At 43.4% G+C, this 13700-nt stretch overlaps 1 protein-coding gene across 1 annotated transcript in view; it reads left to right on the forward strand.

Annotated features, from left to right (window-relative positions):
- The first annotated feature begins 5458 nt into the window (after window positions 1-5458).
- Window positions 5459-13700, forward strand: part of ARVCF (ARVCF delta catenin family member) — a 51156-nt gene continuing 42914 nt past the window's right edge. Inside the window, exons 1-2 of the mRNA XM_081966936.1 lie at window positions 5459-5643; window positions 13410-13527. Of these exons, the coding sequence (XP_081823062.1) occupies window positions 5498-5643; window positions 13410-13527 (264 nt within the window). The 5' untranslated portion in view covers window positions 5459-5497. The remainder of the gene's footprint in view (window positions 5644-13409; window positions 13528-13700) is intronic.

The following is a 13700-nucleotide window of genomic DNA, read 5'->3' on the forward strand; positions in this document are numbered from 1 at the left end:
TGCAGAGCTCCAGATATTTTGATAATGCACCCTAGGGGCCTATCACTATTGGTACTGCCTTTGGACTACCAGCATAGGCTTTCCAAGCTAAGGGAAGACCTGCGGGAGTGCAAGGCCAGGTACCAGCGCCTGGAGGCTCAGTGGGCTGAGATGTTCAGCCAGTTCCAGGCCATGATGCAGTCCCACTGGAATGAAGCCCTCTGGCTCTTTGCCACCAGCGGTGCTTCCCTCCAGCCTTCACCCAAAGCCCTCCATCAGGAGGCTCATGCAGACCCCAAGTTGGAATTTCTGCCCCCCTCTGACCTGCACAAAAAGACCCCAAAGGGGGAGACTCTCTGCAGCAACACAAGCGTTCATTGCACGTATCTGCCCAGGGGGGGACCCCTGATTTAGTGCAATATTAAAAAATGCAAATAATTTTTCCACAGACCACCCAAACTTTCTCACGCACCACCAGTTGGTGACCACTGTCCTAGATTTTAAAAACTGAGGTTGGTCCAGTCAGCTAACTCATGCTGTTCTGGGTTACATTTGTCGGTTGGTTCAGCCACAATGCATAACATTTTTTGTTGACGCCTCCACTTGGATGTGGTCTCCTGAGGTTCCGAGAGAACATTGTATCTCCGCTGCTCGTTTTCTGATTCACGACGCAGAGCGGAATGGGAACAAGGAGGCCCTCAAGAAAAAGAAAACACGATTGGAGAAAGCAGCATCTGGTCTGACTTTTCTTGATGTGATAAAAACTAGGTGGGGCATAAGAGTCCCAACGGAGACCGGCTTGCTACGAACTCATTACCCTCCCTTGGAGAACAGCTGGAGGAACTGAGCATCTTAAGTGGCTTTCTTTTCCCCTCGGGGTATTCATCGCAAAGTAATTCTTGGGAGAAAAAGAAAGCCTTAAATTTGTAGAGCAGAAATCCCATTGCTGGGCCTGGGTTGAATTTGCAGGGAATCCTTAACTAAAGTCCACTGTTGGGGCCAGGTCTTCCGTTGCTAAGCAATGCTAGGGATATCACTTAACAACCAGAGAGGGGGAAAGGTCATCAAATTGCACGTGCCTCACTTAACGACCGTTGCAGTGTCCCGTGGTCACGCGATCCCCATTTTGTGACAAGCCAAGTCGAAGGAGAAACCAGCTTCACTAAACAAGCATGTTTAGGTCAGTGTCCTGACCTAGGTTTCCCCCAAAAAGCACGAAGCAGATTCCTGGTCCAGACAAACCCCTTTATTTAAACGAATGGGAATTCCTCTCATTCCCATTCATCCAAGGCCTGGCAAACAGTCTTTCAAAGGAGTATTTATGACCACAGACCTTATCTATCTTGGAAAGCTGCCCTGTCAATATTTTCCAAATGAGGCGCTGTGCAAGGAAAGGCTGGGCACAGAGTCTCTGAGATCCACAGACAGATCTTCACACTCCTGAAACGAACCGAACGACCGAACGAATGGTTTCCTGCAAAAGCCCACTCCCCTTTCGCTCCTCTTTCATTTCCTATGGGAGGGGCCCTTCACCGTCCACCTCTGGCTTTACTCCCAAGTCTACCCTGATTTCTGAGTTGTTCTTTTCTTCTGGCAGCTCTGCGCAGGCGCACACTGGGAACAGGCTCCAGCTGTTCCTCTGCTTCGCTGCTGTCTAGCTCCGAAGGGAGCTGATCACTGCCGGATGTCTACGGAGGCCCTCCGGAGGCTGGAAACAGCCCCGTTTTTGGAGTTCCTGCAGGCCTGTTTTTCACCCTCCCAGAGCCTCCATGCGAGCCCTGAACTTACCTGGCATGATGAATGAAGACTCCTGGGAGGGGTGGGCGGGGTCAGCCAGTCCTTGCAACAACCGGTTAACATCCAGTTTGCCCAAACTGGTGCGAACCAGCTGAATCCCACCTCTGGACTCTCCCCCCCTATCCCGAGATGCGTCCCACCACTGTTGTATCATCTGTGAATTTAACAATAGTATTGCTGGCGTGAACTTCTTAACGTTCTTAACTTCTTAATGTCACTAACTTCACAACTGCATTCACTTAACAGCAACGATATGGAAGTTTGTAAACTAGGATGAAACTCACTTAACAACTGTCTCGCTTAGCAACAGAAATGTCAGACTCAATTGTGGCCGTAAGTCGAGGGCCACCTGTGTCCTCCCTCTGATAGAACAGCCCAGTGGTGGGTTTCAAATTTTTTAGAACCTCTTCTGTAGGTGTGGCCTGCTTTGTGGGAGTGGCTTGCTGGCCAAGTGACCGGGTGGGAGTGGCTTGGGAGTCATGTGACTGGGTGGGAGTGGCCAACTTGTAAAATGTGGTGAAACTCACTTAACAACGCTCTTGCTTAGCAACCAAAATGTTGGCTCAGGAACTCTGGCATTTGAAGCACGCAAGTCTTAAAGCTGTCAAGTTACAAGACCCTTGCACCCTAAGCCTTTAGAAAAAAAAAAACCCAGGGGTGTTCAAACTTGACAGCTTTAAGATTTGTGGACTTCAACTCCCAGAATTCCTTCTCCAGTTATGTTGGCTCAGGAACTCTGGCATTGAAGCGTGCAAGTCTTAAAGCTGTCAAGTTACAAGACCCTTGCGCCCCTAACCCTTTAGAAAAAAAACCCTAAGGGTGTTCAAACTTGACAGCTTTAAGACTTGTGGACTTCAACTCCCAGAATTCCTCCTCTCGCTCTTCATCTTGATGATGTGTAGACGGGCAGGAGGAGGGAGCTGGAACCGGTTCTAAACGGCACAGTAGATTTGTGGAACCTCTTCTATAGAAGAGGTTAGAACTGGCAGGAACCTACCCTTGGAACAGCCCCAAATAAAAACAGAAAGTACGAGCAACGTGATTCCTTGATAATCTCCTTGATCTAGGTCTATGTTGACTGACCTCACACCTCTGTTAGGCTAAGCAACCTTTTTAAACGTGGTTTGTCGAACAAACCCTAGTGGTACGGCTTAACCACGAGTTATTTTGGAAAGTGACTGTCCATTTCTCAACCTTGCAAAAAAAAAAAAAAGAAAATACAGTCCCAAGTTTTTTTCAAGCAGCATGGATCAGGGTAATTTCCTACCGATTTCAAAGTGCGTTCCGAGTCTCCACTGTACACTACAAAGGGAAAACATTGGGGATAAATCTCTCACTACCCGGGCTTGCAAATTGAATTATTTGCAAATTGAAAATGGAAACGCAGCCGCTCCTCGCCCACGAATTGCGCTTGGCAATTACAATCTTAAAATAATAGTCATAATAACCTTCTCTCTCTCTCTCTCTCTCTCTCTCTCTCTCTCTCTCTCTCTCTCTCTCTCTCTCTCTCTCTCCCTCCCTCCCTCCCTCCCTCCCTCCCTCTCTCTCTTCTCTTCTCTTCTCTTCTCTTCAATTTGAGGCTTGCATTAGTTGGTTTTGAAAATGCACCAGCTTGGAAATTTTCGGCCCTTTACGATAACTGCTTGGGAAGAAATCAAAGATAATTGCCCGGTTTCTGTGCATTTCTTCAGAACTAATCTGCGTGACGCTGAGCCAGAAGGAGTAATAGAGTCTCCCCCCACCCCAATTCTTGTCATCTCACCCTTCACTGGCCAGAGAATAACAGGATAACAGAGCTGGAAGGGACCTTAGAGATCTTCTAGTCCAACCCTCTGTTCAAGCGGGAGACCCTATATAGCTTTGAGGGCGAACCTATGAAACACGTGCCAGAGGTGGCACACAAATCCCTCTGGGCATGCATGCTGTCTCCAGATGCTCTTTTGGTTTAAAAAACAGGGCATTTGGGGGGGCATTTTTTGAGCCGTTTTCAGGCCATTTCTTGGGCTGTTTCAGGCAGGTGGATTCCTCAACGGATAGCTTTATTGGAAAAAATCATATTGGCACAGATCTGTTGAAAACCGACTCTAAAGTTTTCACCTAATTAAAAGAGAAAGGTTTTCCACAATCCCAAACAATCAGTCACATGGTCCAATCAAGACACTGTCTGGTTGTCTGGTGACCTCCCTCCTCTTTCCACAGTCCAGATGTCAGAATGACCTTGGCTCTCAAGAGAAAGAATTTTGCTTTGGCTACACAAACCCCACCTCTCTCTAATCCCCTCTCCCTCAGCTCCAATATGGCTCCGGTCAGCGTCAGGGTTGAAAAACCGAGACAAGAAAACTCGCTTAACAAATGTCTCATCTAACAAGAGAAATTTTGGGCTCCATCATAGTCGGGGACTACCTGTAGTATGTTGTGATGGTTGTAAAGCAAGTCACCCATCTGACTGACCTGATTTTACATCCGTTTGGAAGCATAATGCAGGTGAGAGTATCAATTACGTTCTATCAGTCTGCAGAGAGAGAGCGAGATTCAGGACTCATTTAGAGGTCACATTGAACTGAGGTATGTTTTAAATCATCCAGAATCTGTTTGCCCTTTCTGGCTCTGGAGCTGACGTGCCACTTAAGCATTGCTCGGTTGAAGATAACATTCCTGTTGGGACATGTTTCTTTTAACAATACTCCTAAAACAATTGAATGCAGTTGACCTTGGGATGAGAGAAGGCCTTAGAATAGAATAGAATAACAGAGTTGGAAGGGACCTTGGAGGTCTTCTAGTCCAACCCCCTGCTTAGGCAGGAAACCCTACACTATTTCAGACAAATGGTCATCCAACATCTTCTTTAAAAACTTCCAGTCTTGGAGCATTCACAACTTCTGCAGGCAAGTTGTTCCACGGATTAATTGTTCTCACTGTCAGGAAATTCCTCCTTCGTTCTAGGTTGCTTCTCTCCTTGATTAGTTTCCACCCATTGCTTCTTGTCCTCTCTTCAGATGCTTTGGAGAATAGCTTGACTCCCTCTTCTTTGTGGCAACCCTTGAGATGTTGGAAGATTGCCTTGAATCCTAAATATAATTTTCCAATCTGGATTAGGAGATGGTTCAATTGAGGAACTTTTTTTCCCATTTGGGTTTTGTGGTTGGTTTGATGGGGGGCGGGGGTGTATTTGGAGTTTCGATAGAAGAGAATATTTGTAGCTCAGGGTTCAACTGTGGGGTCCTTGGTGCTCTCTGAGCTTGGTGGTTTTCTTGCAGACATTTCATGGCCCAACTAGGGAACATCATCAGTGTTAGAAAGGGGTAGGTTTGTGGACTGGAGGAGGAGGAGGACTGTGGGGTCCTTGGTGCTCTCTGAGCTCAGTGGTTTTCTTGCAGATGTTTCATGACCCAACTAGGTAACATCATCAGTGTCTTGTTTCCTTTTGGGCATTTTTATTGTTTTTGAATGGCATGTAGATGTTGTTTATCTCTATGTACCCATCGATGGCCGATTTGTCTGAGTGCCAAAAATGGACTGTTCTGTTGGGTCACAATATTTAGATCATGTTTCTTTCCCTTTGCAACGTGACCCAAAGGGCAAACCTAGAGCCACACAGACAGACAGACAGACAGACAGACAGACATATATGGTTTCCTGGTTATTTCTTATTAACTATTTTCCACTGTTTCCTCCTATTCAAGGCACCCTCTGGAACCTGTCATCTTACGAACCCCTCAAAATGGTCATCATTAACCACGGCCTCCAGACCCTGACCAACGAAGTGATCATCCCTCATTCGGGGTGGGAGAATGAGCCCAACGAAGATTCGAAGCCTCGAGACGCGGAATGGAGCACCGTCTTCAAGAATACGTCGGGGTGCCTGAGGTGAGAAACGGGGACCGTACAGGAGTTCCGTTGGCTGGAGGGATGGAAATGGAAGCAGAAATGGCATTCCTTTACTTCGGGTAACCCTCTGTTTATAGTCGGTGCTGGGGAAGTAGTTGGTTGAATTTCAGCATACGCCTGTTTTGGTGTAAAATACAGTAGTGACCAAAATTGTGGTGACCTTTTGGGCAAAGTGTATTTTTGAGGTTTGATGGCTAATAACACTACTTTCTTTTGGAGGTTCAAGATAACCATATTCCACTGCTGGAATATTGCCTCTTTATGCAAGATGCCCTTTCTCCTTTTTACGAGCTGTGATTGAAGACTATATCAGTCCTTTCTTTATTTCATTTATTCCTCATTTAGAGTTAAGAATCAACCAGAATTATCTAAAACACGGTTTGTTAGTTATAAATGTTGGCATGTTTCAAAACAGGCAAACATAGATATTTGGGGAGGAGGGGGCTTGGATCTAAAAGGAAATAATTGTAAATTGACATTTGCGATCCTCCATCTTCAACTACACAGGACTTCAAAAGACACAAATTAGAATTATCTCTTTGTCTGTCTCTACTTACCTGCTGTATCAATGTCTCTCTGTCTTACTGTCCATCCAGTCATCTCTACTTACCTGCTCTGTCTCTTGCTCAACTCTCTCTCTCTCTCTCTCTCTCTCTCTCTCTCTCTCTCTCTCTCTCTCTCCATCTATCTATCCATCTATCTATCCATCTATCTAGCTCTAGCTCTATCTAGCTCTAGCTCTATCAGCCATCTAATCTATCTCTATCATTCTCTATCCATTCATCCACCTCTATCATATCACCATCAATCTCTATACACTGATGCCTGCCTGCCTATCTATCTTATCTATCTATCTATCTATCTATCTATCTATCTATCTATCTATCTATCTATCATCTATCTATCTCTAGCTCTATCCATCTCTAGCTCTATATATCTCTAGCTCTATCATCCATCTAATCTATCTCTATCCATTCTCTATCCATTCATCCACCTCTATCATATCACCATCAATCTCTATCCATTGATATCTGTCTGTCTATCATTTGTCTATCTGTCTATCTTATCAATCTATCATCTCTATCCATTCTCCATCCAGCCATCTCTATTATGCATCTATCAATCTCTGTCCATCCATATCTGTCTCCCTCCCTCCCTCCCTCCATCCTTCCATCCCTCCATCCTTCCATCCATCCTTCCATCCATCCATCCATCCATCCAATTGCATTCTTTTCTGGCCCTCTGAACCAACCAGCAACATGTCTGAACCAACCAGCAGCAAGGAATGAAGTGGTGTTAGTAGGGAAAGAAAAGAGATTGATTGACCTCATTTTCAGGCATTCTGTTTTACGTTTGATCAGTTTTTTAGGGCGATATAAATAAAGAAGAGAAAATGAAATGAATCACTCAGCATGTATTTTATGTGCTTCCATAGCTCAGCATCCAGGCATCCTGTAATAATAGAGATTTGTAAATGCTGACAGGGCAGTGACAAATGTTGATTGATCATCCATGCAAGAAACAAATAGATGGGTATTTTTAACTTCTTCTTGAACGGAGACAAATTCCTGGTGGGGAAAGAATTAAGTGAAAAGCCACAGAGAAACAAAAGAAAAAGGCAAAAAAAAAGGGGAAAGGCATGATGGTGAAAAGAAGGACTAGGGGAGACATGATAGCAGCCCCCCAAAAAATATTTGAAGGACTGCCACAAAGAAGAGAAGGCTCAACTTATTCTCCAAAGCACCTGAAGGCAGGAGAAGAAACAACAGATGGAAACTAATCAAGGAGAAAACCAACCTAGAACTAAGGAGAAATTTCCTGACAGTGAGAACAATAAATGAGTCGAATGGCTTCCCTCCAGAAGTTGTAGGTGCTTATTAAAATATTAATATTAATTAAAAATATTAATATTGTTATTGCTGTTGCATAAACTCGACACCAAGGTGAGGGTCGACGTGGACGTTCGAAAGACAAGTGTGTCCTGCAATCTTGAGTACTGGCTCTGATGAAGGCTTTTCGCACCCTGCCAACTTAATCGTGTTATTTTTGGCTTCCTGTTGCTGGACGTTAGGGCCTCCTAAATAGGCACGTTCCTAGCATTCCTTGGAAATGCTCCGTAGGAAAACCAGCTTATATTATGAGATCCTGAGTGCCTTTTTTCTTTGGGACAAATAAACGTTCCCTCGGAGAGATTTCATGGGATTGGATGCGTTCCCTTTCTATTCCTTCATGAAGACGTTGAAGAGACGAGAATAAGAGAGTTGGAAGGGACGGAGATGACACCGCCCCCTAGAGTCAGGAACAACTAGCACATATGTCCGAGGGGAACCTGTACTGTACCTTACTGTTCTTCTTCCTATGAATGTACTGACTATTTGATTAATTAGTCAATCTTAGGAATCTTTTATCATTCTACTTAAAAGGCTATTATAAAGCCTCGTGTTTATGGTACGTCAAATGTTTGTGCCACGCTGGTGGGCCTTTTCACATGCCCAGCACAACAAAAAGGATGCCCATTACAAAAGCAGTAATTTAGCCTTTCAAGTTGTGTGCAGAATTCTGACACTACCACAGGAAATAGCTGAAGTCCACAGAGGTATCGTTTTGTGGTACCCGCAATAAAGCAGTGTTTGTCTGCATTTCCTAAAATGAGTATCTCTCCTTCATATCTATGGATGGCCAGGGATTGGTTTCATCCAAAGTAACAATTTAAACATCAATGCAACCAGGCAGAAAACATCAATAAGCCTAACCACCAAATTGCAACACAAAAAGCAATCTGCAACACAATGTTGTCCAAATTGCAATATTTATGGTAATTATATGTATGTCGGTGGATTCAGCCAACAACCTGTCTGAATCTTCACATTTTTGTCAATAGGAAGTCATCAGGGAAGGACTGATCCAGTCTGGGATAAAACCTCCTACAAGTTCCAAAACTCAAGGATTTGACTGGGTTTAAACTTTAAGCAATCTGCCTTTTGCAAGGATTCGCAAAGCTCAGAATAAGCTATCAAAGATACCCTTCTAAACTGGGGCAGCTTGTAGATAGTGGGCATTTACTTGATTTCCCACCAAGAGCACTTCAGATATTAGACGGAAGGATGAAGAGACCTCTTCTGGAGATCTTTGAATCTGATGTGGTCTAGCAAGGGTCAAACTATTTTTGTGGTTTGACTCAGAATATATGTTTAGTTGCAGGTTGCAGGATACATTGGATGGAGGAAGGGAAGGGAAGATAGAGGGAGGGAGAAAGAAGGGAGGGAGGGAGGGGAATATGAAGGGTGGAGAGAGAAAAAAGGAAGAGAGGGAAGGAGGCAAGGAAAGGGAGAGGAAAGAAAAGTAGGGAAGGAAGGAAGGAGGTATTTGGTAAAAGAGTGAAAGGCAGGGAAAGAAGGAAGGAGGTATTTGCTAAAAGAGTGAAAGGCAGGAGAGGAAGGAAGGCAGGAAGGATGGAAGGAAGGAGGTATTTGGTAAAACTGAAAGGCAGGGAAGGGAGGAAGGAAGGAGGTATTTGGTAAAAGTGAGAGGCAGAGGAAGGAAGGAAGCAAGGAAGGAAGGAAGGAAGGAAGGAAGTAGGTATTTGGTAAAAGAGAGGAAGGAAGGGAAGATATTTGGTAAAAGAGTGAAAGGAGAGGAAGGAAGGAAGGAAGGAAGGAAGGAAGGAAGGAAGGAGGTATTTGGTAAAAGAGTGAAAGACAGGAGAGGAAGGCAGGCAGGAAGGATGGAAGGAAGGAAGGAGGTATTTGGTAAAAGAGTGAAAGACAGGAGAGGAAGGAAGGCAGGAAGGATGGAAGGAAGGAGGTATTTGGTAAAAGAGTGAAAGACTGGAGAGGAAGGAAGGCAGGAAGGATGGAAGGAAGGAAGAAGGTATTTGGTAAAAGTTTGAAAGTGAGGGAGGAAGGAAGGAAGGGTGTTCTGCAAAGTATGTTAAATGGATTACATCCAAATCAGCTTGTTTATTCTGGCAAGCGATTTAAAAAAAAGAAAAGTCAAACACAAAACAGCAACTGAAGTTGGCTGCTGAATGCTGAAACCAAGGGACAATCTACCAGTGGCAATCTGTCTATTTAAATGTGTGAATGCATTGCTTCAAGACTTCTTTTTCCTCAGCTAATTTTAAACAAGAGTCTGCTACAGATCCAAGGTGACACGGGATTACGGGGCGATGAAATGGAAAGTTTTCCAGTCCTTGGTAATGCTCAATCGTTAAATTCAAGGCTCAATTCTTGCTTGTGGTATGAGTCCCCATACTTGGCTATGAGGCTAGTTCCAGAGAAGAGAGAAGGCAATTGTCTAAAGAACCAACATGGCCAATTTGCTTATCTTATTCATGTCAACATGGTAAAGGTGCAATTTATGGACAAATATAGACTAGTCCTTCCATAGCTGTCATTTTCTAAGATGGCAGCCTCCCAAGTATGAATATACACAAGGACTCATGATTTGGGTGCTCAACACTTAATCGATGATAAGATTTGGGGAGCTTCAGAAGCCATGAAAATTATCTTAGGTTTTTTAGTGCTTGAATCAGAGGTGGGTATTCAGCAGGTTCTGACCAGTTCTGGAGAACCGGTAGTGAAAATTTTGAGTACTTCGGGGAACCTGTAAATACCACCTCTGACTGGCCACATTCCCACCTATTCTCTGCCTCCTGAGTCCCAGGTGATTGGGAGAAAATGGGGATTTTGCAGTATCCTTCCCCTGGAGTGGGGAATGAATGGAAATTTTGCAGTATCCTTCCCGTGGAGTGGGGAAGGAATGGAGATTTTGCAGTATCCTTCCCCTGGAGTGGGGAGGGAATGGAGATTTGGCAGTATCCTTCCCCTGGAGTGGGGAGGGAATGGAGATTTGGCAGTATCCTTCCCCTGCCACGCTCACCAAGCCATGCCCACCAAGCCACCCCCACAGAACCGGTAGTAAACAAATTTGAATCCCACCACTGGGTTTGAATGTTGCCTTGGGTATGAACTCCATTGGAAAAATCTGAATTATTGCATCTCAAAGGTGCTTTTTCAGGAGGCAACTGAACTTTCTTCGTTTCCCTTGAAAACGTTTCTCTTCCAAAGAACTGAAGAAGCTCCTTGGATGACAAGCGAAATGTCTTCAAAGGAAAACCAAGGAAGTCCAGTTGCCTCTTGAAAATGCACCTTTGGGTCAACCACGACCTGGAGCAGTGTTTCTCAAACTTGGCGACTTTAAGTCCTGTGGACTTCAACTCCCAGAATTCCCCAGCCAGCTCTGCTGGCTGGGGGATTCTGGGAGTTGAAGTCCACAGGACTTAAAGTCACCAAGTTTGAGAAACACTGACCTGGAGGATGGAGAATCTCCTTAAGTATCTCGTTGCCTCTTGCACAAATCAATTGTGTCACTTCAGAAAGAACTATTACATTATTGTAAAGTTGAAGAAGTTACTAAACCCTGGCAAGATTCAAGCAGAGGGATGCATTGAGCACTCGGTTAAATTTCGGGGACGTCGTTGTTTTCCCGCAAATATATATTTCTGTGATTTTTATGGATTCCATGAAGTTTGCCCCCCAGGGCTTTCCACATCTTCTCTTTTGTCATTTAATTAGAACATTAATTCCAATGCTTACTAATGTTGAGATAATAAAAACCAGTGTTCATGTCGCTTTCCTGAAGCATTCATATCTCTCTCCCACCTCCCCAATTGGATGTTTTCAGAAGTGCATTGGCCTAAACGATCCACTTAAAAACTCTCTTCCAAAGAGGTGACAGAAAATTAGCGAGGCGGGAATTGTTTCAGGGAAATAATCTGATCATTTCTTCATTAAAATTCTGTTAGGTTTCCAATAAAGGAAGGCAGCTTCAGAACCCGAGACAATTAAAACTTAACACTGGCAAGATTTTAAAAAGACCAAAATTGCACACAGCTCCAGGTGGTTTTTTTTAATTATTATTTTTTAAAATTACCACTCTACCCTTCCATCAAAGCTTTAAAAGTTTTTAAAAAGTAGCATTTCTTTTCAAGCTGTTTGGAAGTGGCCATCGTGGTGATGATTTGAAGGTATCATCCCTGTGTGTTTGGATTTTTGGTTTACATTGTCTAAAGAGGCTCAGCTAATTAGCTTTAGTTAATTGCTCCGTGTGTCTTTAATGGGGCTTAGCTCTTCCTTTCGCACATCGACAATCCTCTTAGCCTGTTCATAAATATTAATGGAAGCTGGATTGGATGGAAAGAAAAATAGAGGGCATTGTCCTTCCCAGGGTGGTGGGAGCTGATGGCCAAAGTGATAAGAATGGAATAGAATAGAATATGAATATGAAAGAATACCAATAGAATATGAATATGAAAGAATACAAATAGAATATGAATAGAACAGAACAGAATAGAATAGAATAGAATAGGAAAGAATATGAACAGAACAGAATATGAATAGAAAAGAAAAGAATACGAATAAAATATGAATAGAATAGAAAAGCATATGAATAGAATATGAATAGAACAGAATAGAATATGAATATGAATAGAAAAGAATATGAATGGAATACGAATATGAATAGAACAGAACAGAATATAAATAGAATAGAAAAGAATATGAATTAGAATAGAGCAGAACAGAATATAAATATGAATAGAAAAGAATACGAATAGAATATGAATAGAATAGAAAAATATGATTAGGATATGAATATGAATAGAAAAGAAAAGAATACAAAGAGAAGAGAAGTCTTTATTGGCCAAGTGTGGTTGGACACACAAGGAATTTGTCTTTGGTGCAAATGCTCTCAGTGTACATAAAGAAAAATAAAATAAGAATACATTCATCAAGAATCCTAAGATACAACACTTAGTGATAGTTATAGGTTACTAATAAGCTATCAAATCATACTAGGAAACAAATAAAACAATATAAATTGTAAAGATACAAGCAACATGGTTATAATCATAAGTGGGAAGAGATAGATACTAGGAAGGAAGAGAAGAATAATAGTAATACAGTCTTAGTAAATTGTTAGATTTATTGTTATGTCAGGAAATTTCTCCTTATTCCTAAATTGCTTCCCTCCTTGATTAGTTTCCACCCATTGCTTCTTGTCCTGCTCCCTGGAGCTTTGGAGAATAGTTTGACTCCCTCTTCTTTGTGGCAGCCCCCGAGATATTGGAACACTGCTATCATGTCTCTCCTAGTCCTTCTTTTCATCAAACTAGACATACCCAGTTCCTGCAACCGTTCATCATGTGTTTTATATCAAAGCTTTCCTCGCCAGCGCTCGAAAAAGTCTCCCCAAAAAAGGTCCCATCAAACTAAACGCTTTGTTTATCCTCAACTTCAAAGCAAACTTATCTTTCTCTTTACTACTCTTTATTAAACCTCGGGATTTTTTAGCTCCAATGCTATGTTGGGAACCGCAAAAAGGACAAACGTGTAACTGCAAGATTTATTCTCAGCTGGTGTCCACCATGCTGGTGGCATGTTTAGTGCTTCCCAGCAGAGGGAAGATTTTTATTTATCACACCACGGAAATGCCAAACACCAACGGATCTGGCAATCTGGAGTTCATATGTTTTAGCCTCCAGTCCCCTCATCCTCTTTGTTGCTCTTCTCTGCACTCTTTCCAGAGTCTCCACATCTTTTTTACATCGCGGCGACCACAACTGGATGCAGCCATATTCCACGTGTGGCCTTACCAAGGCCTTATAAAGTGGCATGAACACTTCAGTGGATCTTGATTCTATCCTTCTGTTCATGCAGCCTAGAACTATTATTGTTATTTTGCAGGAATGTAAGTTCGGATGGCGCTGAAGCACGTCGCAGACTACGGGAATGCGAAGGGTTGGTAGATGCTCTTCTCCATGCTTTGCAGTCGGCCGTTGGCAAAAAGGATACGGATAACAAGGTAACTTCTGAGTTGCATGTCCAGAAGGGAATTGTAGCCCTATCTGTGGGCATGCGTGCCGGCCAGCTGCTCTTCCGGGTTCCATCGCTTGCATGTGTGCCGGCCAGTTGATCTTCATGCAAAGACCAGCTGGCGTACCGAAACCTGGAAGAGAGCAGCTGTCCGGGGCGCAT

This window comes from Natrix helvetica, assembly GCF_964273705.1.
Source record: "Natrix helvetica genome assembly, chromosome: 14".
NCBI classification, from domain to species: Eukaryota; Metazoa; Chordata; class Lepidosauria; order Squamata; family Natricidae; genus Natrix; species Natrix helvetica.